Here is a 22,721-nt window from a genome sequence, read left to right on the forward strand (position 1 = left end):
ACAGTATCCACAGGTCCGTCAAATATAATCCAGTTCTATCTTCAGTCTGGGAAAATGCTTGCTCACGAAAAGTCCTACCCGACAAACCAATAAATAGATCCACAACAATTAAATAGGTTTAGTTAGTTGAGTATTTTGGAATGCTCATGGAAAGAATTGGTTATACAATACATCCACAATAAAACTGGGTTTAGTTAGTTGAATGCTGTGTTAATATTCCCTATCCACACCTTAACTATGAGCCCATTTATTAACATCTATTCTCATTCTGACATATTGCTCCCTTTTGGAGAGTTTTCAATTGCTAATTAACTTTTATTCAGCAGTCAAACTTGCTCCAAGTTTAAAATCGAGCCAAGGGCTGATTCCAAAAACCCATTAAGCAGAATTTACTGTTAAGGAAAATAATACCAGGGCTTCAACTGCGACAATGTGAAAGACATAAAACTTTAGTTGGTAACCTGATTCTGCTAACCAGGATCTTTCAATGCTTACCGTCAGTCCATTCATGGGATACCGGATCAAAGCAACCATAGAGCTGGCCCATTGTTATAGCCTTAGGGTTGATGATTTCTAGAATGACACGGAATTCGTTCATTAATCCAGCGGCGTGAAGATCGCCCAAGGAATCTGAGAGAACCTTGTAGGAACTGCTCTTGCCTCCCATTGGATCACCAACGATCATGAAGCCGTGACGAACCAACATCATCTCGTACACCTAGAGTAAAACACATACTTAGTATAATGGCTAGTGGCTTCTTATAACAACAAAGTGGGAGTGTCGTGGCTGAACAGTTACGAGCAGTGAAATCAAACTCTGGTGTTTGTAATCCCAGTCGTGACACCATAGCTTAGACCTTCGGATGGGACGTAAAGCTGTTGGTCCCGTGTGTTGTTTAACGCAAACCATTACATGCTGCTATGTCAAGGAGTAGACTATAATTCAATTCACCAAGCTAAATCAATCACAAGAACCATCTTTTTTACTGGTGTACTTTTCTTAAACTGTTTACTTCGTGTATGTAACTTTCTTAATCGTTTGCCATTTTTACTGTTATGCGCCCTCAAACAGGCTGGACCTGGAGAGAGCGCAATATAAAATCACTATAAATTATTATTACCGCCCTCACAGGTACCTATTTACCCCTAGGTGGGGTAATTATACTTAAGTGTCTTGCTCAAGGACACAAGTTTCACGACAGGGATTCTAACCCACACCCTGATGACTCAGGCACCAGAACTAAAAATAACAATTATTGCCAACTACTGACTAGTGGTATATTCCAAAATACCATCCAACATGCACCATCTGTGACCAGCTGATTTTTGTTGCACACTATTTGCTGCTTCCAAGCAGTCCCCAAAAACTGGGCCATGATTGCTTGACCAAATTCCGGATCTTAAGCGAAAACCAAAACAGCCAAAGATACGTACCTGGATGATCTTCTCGATGAACCACGGCACGGATTGCAGATTGCGCTTCTTGATGTTTTCATTCAGCGTCTCCAAGAAGACAGCGTAGTCCGGCGTCGGTAAGACGGTACCAGGGAATAAATCACTGATGATGCCTTCAAACAGCGGTACATCCTGTAGATAAATACAAACATGAAATAGTCACTGTTTCCACAGTTCAAGTTCCATGCTTCTCCTCATTGAACCCACTCCCACTGGGGTGACAGGTCTTTTTCTTCAGCCGCGCCCCGCATCTTGAACCAGCAGGGTGACATTAAGACATTACTTATTATATTATTATTATTATTATTATTATATTATTATTATTATTATTATATTATTATTATTATTATTTTTTTATTATTATTATTATTACTTCTTAACTCTATTATTATTATTATTATTATTATTATTATTATTATTATTATTATTATTATTATTATTATTATTATTATTATTATTATTATTATTATTATTATTATTATTATTATTATTATTATTATTATTATTATTATTATTATTATTATTATTATTATTATTATTATTATTATTATTATTATTATTATTATTATTATTATTATTATTATTATTATTATTATTATTATTATTATTATTATTATTATTATTATTATTATTATTATTATTATTATTATTATTATTATTATTATTATTATTATTATTATTATTATTATTATTATTATTATTATTATTATTATTATTATTATTATTATTATTATTATTATTATTATTATTATTATTATTATTATTATTATTATTATTATTATTATTATTATTATTATTATTATTATTATTATTATTATTATTATTATTATTATTATTATTATTATTATTATTATTATTATTATTATTATTATTATTATTATTATTATTATTATTATTATTATTATTATTATTATTATTATTATTATTATTATTATTATTATTATTATTATTATTATTATTATTATTATTATTATTATTATTATTATTATTATTATTATTATTATTATTATTATTATTATTATTATTATTATTATTATTATTATTATTATTATTATTATTATTATTATTATTATTATTATTATTATTATTATTATTATTATTATTATTATTATTATTATTATTATTATTATTATTATTATTATTATTATTATTATTATTATTATTATTATTATTATTATTATTATTATTATTATTATTATTATTATTATTATTATTATTATTATTATTATTATTATTATTATTATTATTATTATTATTATTATTATTATTATTATTATTATTATTATTATTATTATTATTATTATTATTATTATTATTATTATTATTATTATTATTATTATTATTATTATTATTATTATTATTATTATTATTATTATTATTATTATTATTATTATTATTATTATTATTATTATTATTATTATTATTATTATTATTATTATTATTATTATTATTATTATTATTATTATTATTATTATTATTATTATTATTATTATTATTATTATTATTATTATTATTATTATTATTATTATTATTATTATTATTATTATTATTATTATTATTATTATTATTATTATTATTATTATTATTATTATTATTATTATTATTATTATTATTATTATTATTATTATTATTATTATTATTATTATTATTATTATTATTATTATTATTATTATTATTATTATTATTATTATTATTATTATTATTATTATTATTATTATTATTATTATTATTATTATTATTATTATTATTATTATTATTATTATTATTATTATTATTATTATTATTATTATTATTATTATTATTATTATTATTATTATTATTATTATTATTATTATTATTATTATTATTATTATTATTATTATTATTATTATTATTATTATTATTATTATTATTATTATTATTATTATTATTATTATTATTATTATTATTATTATTATTATTATTATTATTATTATTATTATTATTATTATTATTATTATTATTATTATTATTATTATTATTATTATTATTATTATTATTATTATTATTATTATTATTATTATTATTATTATTATTATTATTATTATTATTATTATTATTATTATTATTATTATTATTATTATTATTATTATTATTATTATTATTATTATTATTATTATTATTATTATTATTATTATTATTATTATTATTATTATTATTATTATTATTATTATTATTATTATTATTATTATTATTATTATTATTATTATTATTATTATTATTATTATTATTATTATTATTATTATTATTATTATTATTATTATTATTATTATTATTATTATTATTATTATTATTATTATTATTATTATTATTATTATTATTATTATTATTATTATTATTATTATTATTATTATTATTATTATTATTATTATTATTATTATTATTATTATTATTATTATTATTATTATTATTATTATTATTATTATTATTATTATTATTATTATTATTATTATTATTATTATTATTATTATTATTATTATTATTATTATTATTATTATTATTATTATTATTATTATTATTATTATTATTATTATTATTATTATTATTATTATTATTATTATTATTATTATTATTATTATTATTATTATTATTATTATTATTATTATTATTATTATTATTATTATTATTATTATTATTATTATTATTATTATTATTATTATTATTATTATTATTATTATTATTATTATTATTATTATTATTATTATTATTATTATTATTATTATTATTATTATTATTATTATTATTATTATTATTATTATTATTATTATTATTATTATTATTATTATTATTATTATTATTATTATTATTATTATTATTATTATTATTATTATTATTATTATTATTATTATTATTATTATTATTATTATTATTATTATTATTATTATTATTATTATTATTATTATTATTATTATTATTATTATTATTATTATTATTATTATTATTATTATTATTATTATTATTATTATTATTATTATTATTATTATTATTATTATTATTATTATTATTATTATTATTATTATTATTATTATTATTATTATTATTATTATTATTATTATTATTATTATTATTATTATTATTATTATTATTATTATTATTATTATTATTATTATTATTATTATTATTATTATTATTATTATTATTATTATTATTATTATTATTATTATTATTATTATTATTATTATTATTATTATTATTATTATTATTATTATTATTATTATTATTATTATTATTATTATTATTATTATTATTATTATTATTATTATTATTATTATTATTATTATTATTATTATTATTATTATTATTATTATTATTATTATTATTATTATTATTATTATTATTATTATTATTATTATTATTATTATTATTATTATTATTATTATTATTATTATTATTATTATTATTATTATTATTATTATTATTATTATTATTATTATTATTATTATTATTATTATTATTATTATTATTATTATTATTATTATTATTATTATTATTATTATTATTATTATTATTATTATTATTATTATTATTATTATTATTATTATTATTATTATTATTATTATTATTATTATTATTATTATTATTATTATTATTATTATTATTATTATTATTATTATTATTATTATTATTATTATTATTATTATTATTATTATTATTATTATTATTATTATTATTATTATTATTATTATTATTATTATTATTATTATTATTATTATTATTATTATTATTATTATTATTATTATTATTATTATTTGTCTTGTATGAGATTTAGGCATAGTGGATCTATGACATGGTAGCGACTGAAAGGGTAGACCCTGCTGATACGTGTCAACAGTGCCCCCAATGTCTAAGTGGCTGGAATAAAGTCTGCCCTTTGTATGATATGAGTATGGCTCTAAAACTCTACAACTGCAAAAGATAGAGAATTAATCCATTGAGTTCCAGAGAGATGCAGTACATGGAATAAAGCTGTTTGAATATCGGAAACTTTCAGCTTTATTAGTTTTTTTAAAAATCTGTGAAAGTCACACAGCAAGTTTTCCAGGAGTCACAGAAATTTATTGTACTTGCTAAAATAATTTTTGTGAATTTGTTAACTCATTCCTAAAAAAAACAGCACCTCGGCAATTTACGGGAAGCTTTCTTTCATCAATTTTTTTAGGCCAGATAAGTTTAACATAAATCTGTGGACTTTTGTGTTTCGTGTCTTGACAAAAAGTACCCAACTCTTTAAGACGTGGTTTTTGCATCCTACCTGAGATAAGAACTTTGGAAGGTTGACATCTTTGATGGCTCTGAGAACCAACACACCTTCCTTCTCATCCGGGTATTTCAGCTTCAAATTCCCAGCAGCCGTCAGAACTGACTTGACGGCACGCATACCGTAATCATAATGATGTTGGGATGACAACAGCTCCGAGCAAAGCTTGTAGGTCGCTACAATCTTACCAGCGAGGCTACGGGCATCCACAAAACCCATGGAGTATAAGCTGATCTCAGCGATCAGGCCGTAGTCGGGGACCATCATGGCCACTGTGCGGAATAACACCTAAGTGGGAATAATCAAAGAGCCTGCTTTAAACACATTGAGTATAAATAAACTGGACTCAGTGGTCAGAATATAGTCGGGTACCATCATTTCCACCTTTTGATAACCCGTTGAGAATCCCAATAAGCTTTTGTGAGTAGTATCCTCAGCAGTAACGAAGTAGATCAAATACCATACTTGTTTTATTAGGAGAAAAATTGTTGTTGACCAGGGGTCGATTTCACATAGAGTTAGGACTAGTCCGAACTTAGGAATAAAATAGTCCTAGGAGATTTTAAAAACTTAAGGCCTAACTTGAGATAAGACAACTCTTAACTCTTTGTGAAATTCAGCCCAGGCAATTCTAAAAGTCTAAATGCATATAAAAAGTCAAAACTTTCAGGTAAAATTTACAAAGCAATAAAATCCATCGCAAGACAAATTGTCAGTATTACCATGGTGATTTGTATTGTGACATCACACTTTACTGAGCAACTACGATTGATTTGCAGTTGAGATCAATCTTAGCTCTTTGTAAACTCAGCCTCTGGTCATTGAAGGTGACCACCTCGGCTTGGACTCATTATCTCACCTTAAGGTTATCCGGAAGATCAGAGCGTCCGGCATACCCAGGGTTCATCGTGATAAACATCGTACACGTTGGATTCAACGTCAACTCAGTGCCTTCAAATAGAAACTTCTTCTGATGTTGCTGAATTGCCCGTTGGATACTCAAGATCTGCTGAGCTACGACGGACAGTACCTCCAGCTCGATACGGTTGAACTCGTCGAAGCACGCCCAGCAACCGGCCTGAGCTAGACCCTTGAAGAATTTACCCATGGCTTTGTAGTCGAGACCATCAGAGCAGTTGAAGACCACACACTGCGTTAGAAACCGAACAAGGAAAACTTGGGATTGTCAAAAAAAAAACATGGTCTACAGTTGCTAATGACGATAGGACATGTCTCATGCAAGAGTGGAATATTCTTGAAGAATAACCTTCAAATTACAGTGATATATATATAAACATGCTGGATTTAACAACACTGTCAATGGCTATGCAAGTCTTGAAATAACCAACGGCACTCACACCAATTGCCATGGTTCCCTGTGCTTTTGATGTGGTGCTCTATGCAAAGTTCCAGCACAATCTTATATTTTCCCCGTAGAAAAGCCCCTTATCAGAGGAAAATTGCTGTGCCCATTCAATGCTATGACTATGTCTTTGGCTATTGCCATGGCTCTGGCTGTTGCCATGGCTTAATCACTGCATCTGCCTCACCGCTGCTTACTCGCTGACAGTTAGTTTTGCGCATGTGCGAAGTTGTTGACGAGCGCTCTCTTGAGTCAAAATCGTAAACAAAACATAGCCTTTCAACCGTTGAAAACGATCTGGGGTCATCGCGATTTTTGTCCAATTAAAAGCCAAGATGGAAAACTAATCATGAATATGCAATGAAGTTAGTTGCGATGGTCGGATTTTGAGTCGAATTGATCCTTCAAAATCTACGTAATGTGAATTTTCTTGTTGAGAAGTAGACCTCACACGTAAGAAATATATAACAACTAATGTTTTCCACTCAAAATTGAGAGAGCAAACCCTTTGAAAACAATTCCCTGTTTATTTTTGTAACACATGACGACGTTCTGGTGAAGCATTTTTATCAAGAGTAATGTACACAAGCATTGGGCAATTGTCGCTTTTTGTGACGTGTGCAAACTGTAATAAACATTGTGCATTGTATGCGTTTGTTTAGTTTGTATGTGAAACATGTGGGCCGCGTCAGAAAAACATTGGTGGAATCCCACTGATTTTAATTAATCCAGAGGGTTTGCTGCTATATAAACGGAATAATTTTATAGAATAATAATTTTCCTCTTCAACAAACATTGTTTTAATATCAGGGAAATTCAATTTTACTCACAAACGCCAACAAAACTCATCGTTAAAGTCATAGAAACATGCACAAAACAGCGATGGGGTCACTGCTGTGAATAATTTATCTAATGTTGGACTTTCTAAAAATCTCGCGCATGCGCAAAACTATTTGGCACTCGATGTAGAGCTCTGAACAGCGGTGGCCTACACCTCATTGTTGCCACTTAATGCCAACAGCTAACGCCAGCCAGCAGCCACAGTCGCCCAAATCAGTCAAAGCTCTTGCCTTGTTACATAAACCACACCTCAATTTTTTTTTATTTTTTTTTTTTATTCCAATGAAATAGAGTTCAAGCCTGGAATTTCCTTTTTGAGAGGGCAAGGCAGCAGTTTCATTTTGCAAAGTCTCTGTGAAACTTTTGAAAACGCACCAAGGCCAAGACCAGGGCAACAGAGCCTGTGAGTAAATTCCAGGCCTTGAGTCTTTATAACCACGATGCAAAATCATAAATATGTGATTTTCAAACATCAGTAATTATGACGCCGTGTTCGTACCTGTTTGGCAACAGCTTTAGCCAAGTCTTTACTGGTTTCTGTCTTGCCTGTGCCAGCAGGACCTTCGGGAGCTCCCCCTAGATTCAGCTTCAAGGCCCCCATCAACGTTCTGGACAAGTAAGGGTGAAACAGATCAACACGAGTTAAACTTTCACAATACTAAAATAAAATATATAAAGCGGTACACTCAAACCTATGTGTATGACCAAATTTAACATTTTTCAACACTATGAATATTTGTGTGACATTGTTACAAACTGTGGCCATCTATTTTTGTTTTGAGTTAGTGACTCACCTATAGCATCTATCGGTCAGTGGAGTGATAACCAGCCGACCTGAGTTACCAAAATACTCACATACTCAATGTCTGAGTTAGTGACTCACCTATAGCATCTATCGGTCAGTGGAGTGATAACCAGCCGACCTGAGTTACCAAAATACTCACATACTCAATGTCTGAGTTAGTGACTCACCTATAGCATCTATCGGTCAGTGGAGTGATAACCAGCCGACCTGAGTTACCCAAATACTCACAATCATACTCAATATCTGAGTTAGTGACTCACCTATAGCATATCAAGGTCAGTGGAGTGATAACCAGCCAACCTGAGTTACCCAATTACTCACAATCATACTCAATATCTGAGATAGTGACTCACCTATAGCATCTATCGGTCAGTGGAGTGATAACCAGCCAACCTGAGTTACCCAATTACTCACAATCATACTCAATATCTGAGATAGTGACTCACCTATAGCATCTATCGGTCAGTGGAGTGATAACCAGCCGACCTGAGTTACCCAAATACTCATACCCATAGTCAATGTCTGTTGTGATCATGTGAACATTGACATGTGTACCATTGAAGTAATAGCGCAATTGACTGATCCAATTGAAGTCATTCACACTCTCTACGCCGAGATCACCAAGCTGGGCCACGACATCACGAGCTGGGAAACCAAACAAATCAATATGTTAAGGGTATTCGAGAAAGAAAACTAAAATTTTTGTATCATAGCATTAGTACTAAAATGTTGTATCTTGTGTTGTAATAACACTGTAACTGGCATGAAATGTCATGGCCTAGCGGTTGAGAGCACCGGATTCAAGCTCTGGTGTTTGATCAGCAGAGTGTGGGTTCGAATCCAGGTCGTGACACTTGCTATTAAGTTGGGGAGGTAGTGCTTTCTACCAGCCAGGCTTCGGATTGATGATACCCAAGCCTACATCTGTATGGACTGTAAAGGGGGTAACCCTGTTTAAGGCCTTGGAGTTGGTGGCAACAGCCCCTTGAAGAACAAAAATTGTAGCCCACACCTTGAAGTTCAGGCCTTATGTGTCGAAAAAAACTAGTAGAAAAGAGAATATGTGCAAAAACGTATCTCAAATATTGTGTCTTGCATGAGAGAACCTCCTTGCTGTATCTCAATTTTGCAAGAGCCTTTTTTAGTACATTCTGCTCTACCAGCCAGGCTCCTAGTGGATGATACCCAAGCCTACATCCTTTGGACTGTAAAGGGGATAACCCTGTTTCAGCCCCATGAGTAGGTGGCACTGTGTGCCCTTGTTGGCAGTCGACTTGGGTTAAGTGTAACCCTCACCTTGAAGTGGCTTGATGCCTTGTGATGTTAGGCAATCTCTCATCAAAAAAAAAAAAAAATAGCTTCACTACTTACCATGTACATCAATAACAGTCAGAGCTCCTAATGTAACGCGAGAACCACCTTCCAGCTTGCCTCGTACCAAGTCAACAATCTCAGATAACTGTCGATTACTCTGCTCAAGATATTTCTGCAACAAGAAGATGTTTCATTAGGTGTGTAACAGTATAAGGGTCGTGGGTTCGAATCCCATCCGAGTAACATGCCCGTTATATTTTTTTCACAGGAATTGGGGAAGTACCGAGTATACAGTGCTAACACACATTGGTGTATGGGTAATCTGCATCTGAAAGCACACAACTTCGAGTGATAAGTGTTTTTTCTTTTATTATTATCTCGGAACTTTGATGACCGATCAAGCTCAAATTTTCACAGGTTTGATATTTTATACATATGTTGAGATACACCAACTGTGAAGGCTAGTCTTTGACAATTAACAATAGTGTCCAGTGCCTTTAAGAACTATAGTTGATTTTTTAGTTACCTTGAGACCACCAGGTTCCTTGATAGCCTTTGCTACTTCCTCAGTCCAGAAGATCTGAGTGACACACAGCACCACCTGACCTGCCCAGTCTAACACCCATTTATTACGAGGCAGATTGGTGTAAGCCCCTACACCTTCCTGGATGACCTTCTGTACGCTGGTGATCATCACGTCTTCTACTTGCCGAAGCCATTTCTCTACCATTCCCTGCAATCAACAATCAAGATTAATCAGTCATCATGATACTTTGATGAATTAATACAGCCCTGGAACTTCGCTCTTGAAAGGAGCACAGCAATTTTGCATGGTATGAGCGAGGATTTGTAGCAGTCCTTTTTGGTATGAAATGGGATAGAGGATGTCTTCAAGACAACCTTTCTTAGGAATTACCTTAGCCTTTGCAGGGAAGATCTTGGTGGATAATGGTACAGTCTCCTTCTCTGCGCTGATCATACCGACAATCTCCTGTTGATCTGTGAATTCCAACTTGGCGATACCCTCAAAGCATTTCTTAAGATGAGGTTGAACTCTCAGCGGATCTTTGGTTTCCGACAGAATCTCAAGAAGCTCATCGTTGGACAAGAAGAAGAATCTGAAAAAACATTGAGACATTGAGACTAATTGTTGGTAAATCTTCATTTCTTTATCCTGAAGGCGTTCAGAGAATAGTGAGCTGAATGGCTCTGCTTTCTGTGAGCAAAGAATCTGAACTTTGGGAAGTAGAGGATTCCCCACTAATGTCAAGCGTTTTCACATGTTAACAGGGAATCTTTGCTTGTGCAAATGCATACTCCACGCTTTTACTAGGACATTCTACGCTTACACAGCTAGCGCAGAAATTCAGCACTTTCCCTGTAAGTGAAGAATGGTGATTGCAAACGCAGAATTTCGCTAGTAAGCAGAAGCCCTGGACCCAACTTCATAAAGCTGTTATGCAAAATATACTGCTAAAAAAGGCCTTTGCTGTGACTTACCAGTCACATCAATGTATAACTTAATGTAAGTTTGGCTGTTAATCTGTTTCTGTTAAGCAAAACTTGTCTGTGCTTAGGACATTTTTGTGCTTACAGGCTTTATGAAATTGGGATGTGATCTTAAAGGAAGGTTTATCGAATCATTTCCTCACCGAGGGAAGTAAAGTCTCTTCTTCTCCAGGTAGTTATTCAGACCTTTCTGAATCTCTTCAAGAAGTTGATTTGATTCTTGAAGTCTCCCCAACATGTTTGGCTGAGCAGTACAAATCAGCGCCTTGGTGTCTTTGATCTACGCAACAAAAAATTAACAGGAAAACGTTAACAGAGGTTTGAATGCTTAAAAGTAGGGTCACACAGATTGTGTTTTTGTTAACGTAATGCTGATTTATAGACAAAGTTATCAGGCTTGATATTTGGTGCTTGGAAAAAAGTAGGAACATGATGTATGAGCACCAGGGCTGACTTACTTGTTCACATGGTGTATGGTTTAGTTTATTCTTCAGGTCATTTAATCGCAATTTTTCAGATTTTTCAAAGGGCAACAAAAAATCAGAAATAAGACTAAAGTAGGAATAATATGTCTGAGTTATAACGAAAGATACAATAAAAGTTTCAGCTGAATTCTTGATTAATTTTTTTTTTTTTTTTTTTTTTCTTTTTCTTGAGGGGGGGGGGGGTTGCCTTGTGCAACAAAATGAACAATTTATCACCAAGACAAAATTGTACATGAAAGGGTTAAAAAGATATGAAATCATATTCTTTTTACCGATTCAGTCATGATGTCCTTCCAGTAGCTGTCGACGATTCCAAACTTCCGACCCTCCTCGGGCATCTGAGCCATGATGTCCTCTGAACTGAAGATGGGCTCCAGATACAGCCACGTTGCTTGGCACTTCAGCCATCCATCTAAGATGTCCTGCATCGTCACTAGCTTCTCCTCCCATTCCTAAGACATCAACATGAAAATGGTAACTTGAGCTATGGTCTGGACTTTTCAAAACTTTTCAATGCTGAATGGCTCCCAAGGGCGACTGCTTTGCGTGCACGCTAGACACGCTAGAGTGCTTGTATGGCGCTTGTAGGATGCTTTACGCGCAAGTGAAAATGCGATTAATGTGACTCCATTTAAAATGAATCATGTTTTTACAAGGTCGCCCTAAACTGGGTACAGTTAAAGACATATCACATGATCAAAGAAGAATGAGAGAGGGACCAGCTACTCTTTGACTTGATTCATCTTTAGTGCGTTGCCATACTTAAGCATGCGCATAGAGAGGATCAGCCACAGGCCTAATTAGAATGTGTTAGATTGTAACACATTTCAGTTTGTCAATTCCAGGGGTTTATGAGCGAGCAAGGCATGCTGGGAAAAAAACGGAGTGGCATGATAGATCAACCACGGAAACGAGGTTGGTAGTAAAAGGCATTTTACAAACTTGAACCAGACTTTCTACCCTCCCAGCCTCAGTTTGGTTTACATTGACTAGCACTGATTAACAAAAATGGCTGCATCCTGGACAGTACACCTACCCTCATCTCATTCTCAAACGGTTTGATGTAAGGAGAACCTCTCATAGTTTGTACTTTGACGATGTGATCATCTAGAAGAAGCTGAATCTCATCAATGCTGGATAAGATGGACACGCCCTGAAATAGAAACAAGCATTCAGTTTAGTTCAACCATAGTTACCATCACCAACATTGTTTGTTCGTAAAAAGTTGGGAAGGTACTGCATTCTGCTCTATTACACCCATGCCTACATCCTTATGGACAGTGAAGGGAGAAACCCTGTTTTCAGTAGCTGGTAGCGTGCCCCTGGTAACAGTTGATTTTGTTCGATAGCTCAAGTCCTTTTAAGTGTAGTCTTCACTTCGAGAGAGACTCTGCTAGGGTCAATACACAGACCATTAACTATTTTTTGCCTTTTTTTACCATAGATCCTTTTGGTTGGCAAGTTGTTTGCAACAGCTTATTCTATTTTCTCAGATATAGATACTACTATTAAGCAACATTTTTCGGTAAGCAGGTTCTCCAGGTAGATGTGAAACTTACTGTATCTCTGTATGGGATGAATTCAAAGTGGACGTCTGCCCACTCAATCTTCATTTTCTCCATGGCTTTCTCCAGGGAGTATTCCTTGCTGGCTGAAGCTCCGATCTCCTCCAAACTATGCAAAATCAAAATCAAAATCAAAATCAAAATCATTAGCCATTCTGAGATATGGTGGCACTAGACCCAGTAACTGGGGCGCTGTACTCGCTTAAAAAAAAATCGTCAGTCGTACTACCAAAGATGTAAAAAAGCACTGTTAAACATGTTAAAGACGTCTGTAAACTTTATCTTCCAGTACCCGCTAATCCTCTAATCAGATGCTCGAACCGGAGTGTGATATCCGACAACATCTTTTCCCAGTTTTTATATTGCACTCTGCGTATTGTGAGTGTCAATGTGTCTCGCTCCGTATACGGTCAGTGCAAAAATTACATTCTAAGCCAAGTGCATGCAAAACCAAAAACAAAAACATAACCTAACCTCATTGACTTAATGAGGCTGGAAGATAAATTCGTTATCACACTCACGCTCGTGGAATACAGAAAAATATATTCTTGTGTGATGAATTATAGTAAGCCTCACCTGTCAATGCACTTAGTGAGTCCTAGTTCCAGCATGTGATACATGGAGGTCTCTGGTTTAGGCTTCAACTCAAAGCCAACTACCTCACTCATCTAGAAAAACAAAAAAATATATATTGTTTATGTTGTTTATTTCCTGCTTCATGGTTTTTAAAGATGTTCTTTAGTAAAGTTTTATTTTGGTTTTAGAGGGTTTTAAGTCAATCAGGGCTTTGGGGATCATTTGGGACCTTGTCCTCTTTTTTTTTTTTTTTTTTAATTTGTCCCTGCCTCCTGTTTTTATGGAGTTTTATGGGAGTTGTTTTTTGATTGTTTTTTTTTTAAATGTTAACTGTTGTGTGATTTTAATAGCGTTGGACATGTTAGAGTGCAATCTTCTTTTTATAATTATATAACTACGTAATTATAACCCAGTGCCCTTAAAACTTTCTGGGGCAAGTAAAATGCAGAATTAACTAGCCCTGTAGGCTACTTAAAAAAGGTTTAAGCAGAAGGATTGCTGGTAATTGTCTAATTAACTTTTGATAGACAGCTGGACAAATAAAAAGCAACCTTACCCGTTCCCAATGGCGATCCCTGATACCAGGATTACAGATGACCCCTAATAGAGGTAGATGAACTTTGAACTTGTCAATCTTGCTCTTGACATTGTTTGCGATGCGCTGAGGACCAGGCTGATCACCGAAGGAGCGACTGAGTTTGTACATGGTACGAAACATACTGTCCACCTCGTCGTTTACTTGCTCAGCGTTCAAGTCTTGGAATGGACCTTGAATTAGAAAGACAATGTATGGCATTGTTTTAGAAGGACAAAAGATGGCATTGTTTTAGGAAGACAATGTTTAAGGAAGAAAACAGATGGCATTGTTTAGAAAGACATCGTGAGGCATTGTTTTAGAAAGTATACATAAGGCATCGTTTTTCTCAAAAAAATTATGTTAAAAAAAAAAGTTACATATACTGTTTGTGAGTCATCAGTTAAATGAATTGTAAAGTATTTTTGACAGACAGTTTCATTGGCATCTGGTTTTATTGGCATTAAATGACAGATATTTCTATTCCCCCTGAACAGGATGCCACATACTTCCCAGCTCTCAACGGTACCCATGTTGTACCCCTTGGTGGAGAGAAGCTCAAGAACACAAGTGTCTTGACTGACCTGGCCAGGATTCGAACCCACGATTCTCAAAATTACAGAACTTGAGTGATAGATCACTCGGCCAAGAAACCCTAGCTAGAGTACGTACCATTAAGCCATGTCTCATATTTGGTGTGGAAGTTGAGAGCTGTATTCCAAAGCTGGTCATACGGCTGCTTTGACGCAAACATGGCGGTAATGATAGGGAATTCACTAGCCTCCCATTCCAGCAGTTCTTCCTCTTTGTTCAGTCCATCCAGCTCGTCTTGAGCTGCCTCAAGAAGCTGCTGAAGATCATTCAACCGTGTTACGTTGGTCGTCATCTCATCCATGCTAAGCATCTAAGAAAAAAAGTAAATGCACATAACCAGGATCAGTAGCGATGCAGAAATAGCAACCGAAACTCAATATGATGCACTTTACTTGCTACTGGTTCCAGATGACTTTTTGGCAAAATCTGCTACGCAATCTGCTTAGTATTCTTTTAGATTAAGCTGATTATGGCAACCATCTGTAATAATATTCTTAATGACCACCCCCCCCCCAAAAAAAAAAAAAAAAAAAAAAAAATCCAAATCATTAGAAACATAATATATTGTTTTACAAATCATCACTTAAGTTATGGCAAAAGCCATATTTCTGTTTCTGCCCATATTTGTCATTGTGTCATCTTGTTATTGTCATGTGTCATCATGTGTCACACACATGGTTTGTCATCTTGTTATTGTCATGTGTCATCATGTGTCACACACATGGTTTGTCACATGCAAGATGTGATGTGTCACAGGCATGACAAACGAACTATCCCATGGTACGATGTCGTGTTGTGGTGAATGCAGTTTTCACACGCATGGCAGAAATTTTTCTGATTTATTGAAATGTGAATGAAAACAGACTTGACCATGAATGAAAAGTTTGTGACTTTTTGAGAGGTTTGTTTTGCAGAAGGTGGCAGCAAAATGTCATATTTGTTTAATTATCTTGGAAAAAAATACTACAGCATAGTTTTAAATGGATGGGCATGATCAGCAGAATAGTAAACTTGTGGAAAAACTAATGTTTACAACACAATTTGGGGTTGAACAATGAAAAATTTACTAGAGCCCGAATTGAACCTGTAACCTCCGAATTAACGAGCAGGCACTCTATCAACTAGGTTTTCTAGTCCTATGTTGGACAGTCTCCCTACTGTCCAACCTTAAGGGGATGTTGTTTTCTTACTTGATAAAAAATCATTTGTTTATCAGCAACTATCCTTCTATCGTCCAAACATCTCATACTCTATACTCTGTGTTAAGGTAGAACATTTTAGGTTAAACAGAGTAAAATTATCAAGAGCGGGGGTTGAACCTACAACCTCCCAATTAACGTGCCAGCACTCTACCAACTAAGCTATCTAGCCCTAATGTTGGTGGACCTGCCTATTATGTCAATATCTTCTTTTTTAGATGGTTCAGACTGTATGATGTGTGTTCTAAAAGTTGTACGAAAAACAAAACACTTTTTAGAGATCATTCTTTCCTGTGTAATTTCACTTCCAGGTGTGGGAAGCAACCTTTTTCAGTCAGGTAAAATAAATAGACCATAAAAATATGCACAAGTGCCATCTTAAAAATATACTGCCATACATCTTTGGACGGCAAGTACAGTTAAAAATGAAATCAAGCTGCGAAGATGGACACCATGTTGTGCTTCACTTGCAACAATGCCGGGTTTTAAGTATAGCTGTGTACCAAATTGCTTCAAAATCAGCGTGTCATGTTTGCTGGTGTTGCTCATGGAATACTAGGAATTTCACCCTGAATCCTTTGCGCGCTGATCATGCGCATTGGGACATGCATGTGTGCTATTGATACTCAAGGTTATTTTAATAGATGTTAACTTTGCAATCGGCGATAATAATAATAATAATACTTAAACTTAAGAATATAATTTGTTTTTTTACCCTGACAACGATATGTATTAAGCCTGGTTCGTACTTCCTGCTAATGTGATTGCAAAGCAAACTTTTACGTAACAGCCTTGTTTTCGCAGGGAATGTTTTGCAGGAGTTGAACACAAGTCAATTGATGCTTAGTGACATCAACATCCGATCGCATTTGCACGAAGTATGAACCAGGCTTAGCACAGTGTACTCAATTACTGAGTTTACAGTGCTTCATAACCATAGGTGTAAGGGTAAAAACAAATTTGTTTAAGAAATGTAAAAAATAATTTTCATAGGAATCATTTGAAAATGCCAATTTGGGACAAGCCCCGGACTTTGACCTTTTTGAGTGGATGTGGAAGTAGGTCAAATCTCTGTAGGTCAAATCAAAGGGGGCATTTGTGGCCACAATTTTAGCACAAGCCACTTGGTCTGTAAAAAGTTAGTAGCATTGCCTATCCACACTCTCGAATCATATTGTATAAAAATAAAATCGGCTGGACTAGAGATCTACTTTGTGTGCATATAATGCTGATAAAAACAGCAAATGTTTTGGGAAAACTGCAAAGGAGGTGATAAAGACACTGTGCTACGCTTCAATCAAACCTGGGGGACGATTTATGTGCAAAAATTCATGGGGATAAAAAAACACACACAAAACACTCTGTAAGTATCACCACTTACCTTGCCGCGTAACTACACAAGTGATAAAATGAATAAAGGATACAAAAGGGAATATTAAATATCAAACATTAACTTTAATAATGTCAAGAACCGAAGAACGGCATCTGACCCCTGAATTTATACCATAATACTGATTCATTCCCTTACAATTCTGGTACACTTCCAAAAATTCATTTATTGGTTACAGAATGAGAAAAGTTGCTTTTATAACATTTCCCTGCATGTTCTTTGGACCTTAAAACTTCAAACCCTCCAAATCCTTTCCCTCTTTCTTCCCGCATCCGACACTTTCTGCCGAAAATAAAAAATGGGTGCGCTCGATTAGCTTCCCCAGGTCTACCCGGTGTGCTCATCCCGGTGAGCCGCTGCCATGAGCTAATTGAACGATCACCTCACCCTCTCGTGGTGATGCAGGCACCTTGGGCCAACCGCAAGTGACTCGTTCCACAACAGGGCACTTGGGGCTGACCCGGGTGAGCCCCTGGAATGACGTCAAAGCTATACGAATGTACCAGGGGCAGATCGGAGTTGACCCAGGGAAGCAATTGAATGCACCCACTGGCAACGCTCTAGCGAGTGCTTTGTCACTGTCTTCACTTTTACAGATGTTGCAATAAAGGAGATAACCGATCCTCAGAATAGCGTACCAACCCTTATTAATGAGTGTCACAAAAAAAAAATTCTGTGCTTCCCAGCTAAAACAGCTTGTATTGTTTAGAGCTCAAATAGTATTGTATGTATATAGTTACTGATCGTTTTTATTGTATTTACGTATACAGTTCTTTGTAAAGGCCATTTTAATTTCCCCAGTGAGGGATAATGAAGTTTTATCTATCTTAAAAAAAAATCAACTTAAGAGAGAATAGACAGGAATCGGCCCAAAATGCCAATTTCAATAACAATTCAACCACCAAAATACACACCATACCTCTTTCTTTCTGTAAGATTCCACCTCTTTGTTGAACTCATTGAGTTTCTCTTCGAAGCGCTGAACTTTCTTACGGACCTCCTCTTCAGCTTGCTCTCGTCTAGTCATGAGGCGATTGCGACAAACTTCAAAGACGGTCTGAATGTGCTCTGGCCAATGAAACACTGTGCTGTTCAACTTGATGTCTTCAACTAAAAAGAACGGATAATTTCGATGACCATTTTATGATAACAATCCACTAACAGCTAAAGTAGTAGTCCCGGCTGATTTTTAACCTTTCGCCAAGATAAGTTAAAAAGCAGGACATTTCTTTTAAGAACTGAGAAGTCTCCCGAATTCCGAAAAAACTACTTTGTGGTAGTAGAATATAAAGCAAGACAGTTCTCTAAAGAATAAAATCTACCTGGCAAGTAGATAAAAACATGGTGTTACCGCAAACCAAATGTATATTGATACCTCACCATGCAATGCCTCAAATCCCACAAACCATTATTTGCAAAAAATAATTTGTCTCGACAGAAAATTGGTAATATCAGACAGAGTGTGAGTTTTCTTACATGGCAAATTTGCATAGTCCAGAAGGAACATCAAACGATTGGCAGCCTCGTCAATCTCATCTTTAAGTTTGAAGACAGTCACTTCACTCGACTCTCTCAAGAAGTCAGACAAAGCGACGATCTCAGCGGTGGTGCTTGGCATCTCTCCGAGACGGTCAGCAATCTCGTCATAGCGGCGACAAATGCTAATGGGAAATAAACAAAACAATCAAAGCTTTAGAGCCAATCTGTTATTTACCCGGCACAGACAACTGGACAAGGTGAAGAGAAGAATTGAGCAGCAGTCAGCCAAGGTTATCCAGGACACAACGAGGTCACACAAGGTTTAACCCCGAGTTATCACTTATTACATTTTGCATTCCTTCCTTTGTTTAACGCCATAGCCGAACTCCCTTGCTTCAAGTTATATTTCACCTTCAAAATCTCTGAAATTTACACTAGATTACCATATGTTTGAGAATCAAACAAAGTTTTTAACTGGATAAAAAAGTCAGGAATGTGAATTTTCAGACTTTCATCCGAATTGGTGCCCGTCTGCCTCCTGAAAAGGTAGGTTTTCCTTTCTTCAGTATGCAGGATCAATTGTTGCGGTACCCGCTGCTATAACACATGTGATTCTAACTGCACATCAGCTCTAGCAAAGCAAAGGGCATAGGTTCGAATACCACACGAGTGTCTTGCCTGTGATGTTTTTTGTTCACAGAGCTCAGGAAAGTATAGAGTATACAGTACTCAATACCCATCAGTGTAAGGCTAAACAAAAAAACTTATTATATTCTTTATCGCCAACGCAAAACTAACATCTATCATGAATCATGTACTTTGATCTTTCTTTTGTGCGGAACAAGGGGTGGATTTCACAAAGGTAGTCCTAACTTAGGACTAGTCCTAGGCAATGCTAAGAGATAGGACCAGTCCTAAGTTAGGATGAGTTACTGGTCCTAACTTAGGACCAGTCCTATCTCTTAGCATTGCCTATGACTAGTCCTAAGTTAGGACTACCTTTGTGAAATCCACCCAAGCCCTCACAAAAACTCTCTGGAATCTATATCTATGGGGTGACTAACAGGTTCATATGCAAATTTCAACGTACCTCCATACATGTTGTTTTCTAGATTCAGACGTTTTTGTCTCACACCCCGAGTAGTGGAAAAACAGACATAACACAATAAAAACTCACCCTTTATTCAACATCCGGTTCTCTTCAACTTCAAACAAGACGAGTTTCTCTTTGAGTTTCTGAGCTCGGGAGCACAGATCGGCGTTCAAGATGTGACAGTCTAGACAGAACATACTCAGAGGTACCGTTATCCTTAATAAGGATATCTCATCCTTAAGCTGCTGATAGCTCGCGATCTTCTTCACAAAGCCTTGTAAGGAGTGACGCTCCTTTAAAAAGGCCACGACATCGGCCTCTGCCTTGGTGTTTAGAAGGTCGTTGTATTTCTTGTAGGTGTTCAGATACCTGCATTTACAATCAGATTCAGCAAATTTTTTGAACATTTAAAATTAATTTCTCAGGAATATTCACAGTACATTTGTTTGCGTCAATCAATCTAAATATGAGGCTAGTGATTTTACTTTGTTATGCATCATGCAGTGATGTATTGGATGTCCTTAGCAACACTCTTAGCAACAGTTGTAGCCATAGCCGTAGCGGCTAATGTTTTAACAAAATGGAGCAGAACTAATAAAACCCCAAACTTTTCTGTTACTAACACTTTGTTATCTGAGTTTCAAACAAATATTATTGGAAAATCCAAAAATAATATCAAATATAGTGAAGCGATAGTGATAGTGAAGTCCCCTTGATACACTAAAGCGAAAGTAAAAGTCCCAACTGATTTCCTACCCTCTGCCCAGGTAGTAATTAATAAGCAGAACAGTTTTTTAAGAACTGAGAATTCTCTCAAATTCTGAAAAACTACTCTGCGGTGAGAAAATATACAGCAAGACAATGTCTCAAAAGAACATAATCTAGCCAGCAAGTAGATACACACATGGTGTTACCACACATGGTGTTACCACAAACCAAGTTTACATTGATACCTCAACATGCAATGCCTCAAATCCTATACAAAATTCATCTTCAGATGAATAATATGATGACCACATCCTAACCTCAATATATCATGTAGTAGCTCAGACAAATGAGTTTTTGTGAATTTATGGAAACTGATTTGAGGTTGCACAAAGAAAAATTCACTACAGCCGGATTTGAACCAACGACCTCCGGTTTATGGAAACTGCAAATTATAATCATTAGAATTCTTTAAAAAGCCCACCTTGTAGGTCCGACTGTGTTCAGCTTGAATATCTTCATGGCCTTATCAATGAATTCTTCTACTAGTGGTTCATCTACTTTGACTGATCTCAGAAGTAGACGTTGATTCTGCATTTGAGGGAAGATTGCACACTCAACCTGAGGGAATAACAGACAAATATCTGATTTAGTCTTGGCTTTTGGAATACAATACAATATGTGACAGGTATAAAACATGCCCACCTATTTGTTTGGGTTAATCAACTTTCCCTTTAACTAATTCTACTGTAAATCGAGCCCACGTCACGTTTCGGGTGCTCCCATACATCCATAATTCCATACGAAGACAGCCCTTTAGCGTGTGCTTCACTTGTCTTCCCTTTTACAGGTAAATTTCTCCTTTTTGTATTATACATTTCTATTTCTGAAGTTTATAATCTCAGATTGTTGAATGTACTGCCATTTCATCAAGATCACAGTCACTTGTGATTTATAGCAAAAGGAAAATGGATTTCAGATACGTCTTGAAAATATGAAGTGAACCATCAGAGCGCAGAGATGGGGGGAGACTATTCCAAATTCTAGGGGCCACAAAACTAGAGAAGGTTTTTTTCAGCAGCTGATGCTAAAAGTTAGCGATGGTTTCCACAAATCATATCACTTAATAGTAGCACATTTTGTTTTATTTTATAGGTATATCAAAATTAACCAAACAAGAGGCTGTTTTGATGACCCAAACCAAAAACATGTTTGAGCTACGGTTATTGGTTAAAATTGGGCCCAGGGGTCGATTGCACAAAGAGTTAGGACTCGTCTTATCTCGAGTTAGGACGAGTAACTCAATCTCACTTAGGATTAATCGTAAGTTTTACATGCTATAGTGCAAGGCTGGGACTCGTCGTAAGTCCTAAAATTAATCCCAGTTTGGAAGAGTTTGGTGAAATCGACGGCTGGTGGTTTAATATTTAATTTGGACAAAACCAGTTGCTTTATACCATTAAGAATAGTTAACCTAGTTGAACACAGTTCAAATCAGT

At 33.7% G+C, this 22,721-nt stretch overlaps 1 protein-coding gene across 1 annotated transcript in view; it reads right to left on the minus strand.

The window, feature by feature from the left end:
• The window catches only part of LOC139943972 (dynein axonemal heavy chain 3-like), a 67,674-nt gene that overhangs the window by 33,188 nt on the left and 11,765 nt on the right, over nt 1–22,721 (minus strand). Inside the window, exons 12-31 of the mRNA XM_071940890.1 lie at nt 21,707–21,843; nt 20,602–20,886; nt 19,422–19,606; nt 18,865–19,055; nt 15,435–15,666; nt 14,745–14,956; nt 14,189–14,280; nt 13,607–13,721; nt 13,084–13,200; nt 12,320–12,499; nt 11,706–11,842; nt 10,970–11,171; nt 10,580–10,786; nt 10,111–10,225; nt 9,186–9,384; nt 8,434–8,542; nt 6,591–6,881; nt 5,726–6,019; nt 1,435–1,587; nt 496–718 (exon numbers count right to left, since the gene is read on the minus strand). Of these exons, the coding sequence (XP_071796991.1) occupies nt 496–718; nt 1,435–1,587; nt 5,726–6,019; nt 6,591–6,881; nt 8,434–8,542; nt 9,186–9,384; nt 10,111–10,225; nt 10,580–10,786; nt 10,970–11,171; nt 11,706–11,842; nt 12,320–12,499; nt 13,084–13,200; nt 13,607–13,721; nt 14,189–14,280; nt 14,745–14,956; nt 15,435–15,666; nt 18,865–19,055; nt 19,422–19,606; nt 20,602–20,886; nt 21,707–21,843 (3,676 nt within the window). The remainder of the gene's footprint in view (nt 1–495; nt 719–1,434; nt 1,588–5,725; nt 6,020–6,590; nt 6,882–8,433; nt 8,543–9,185; nt 9,385–10,110; nt 10,226–10,579; nt 10,787–10,969; nt 11,172–11,705; nt 11,843–12,319; nt 12,500–13,083; nt 13,201–13,606; nt 13,722–14,188; nt 14,281–14,744; nt 14,957–15,434; nt 15,667–18,864; nt 19,056–19,421; nt 19,607–20,601; nt 20,887–21,706; nt 21,844–22,721) is intronic.

The sequence above is a fragment of the Asterias amurensis genome, chromosome 11 (assembly GCF_032118995.1).
Source record: "Asterias amurensis chromosome 11, ASM3211899v1".
Taxonomy (NCBI): domain Eukaryota; kingdom Metazoa; phylum Echinodermata; class Asteroidea; order Forcipulatida; family Asteriidae; genus Asterias; species Asterias amurensis.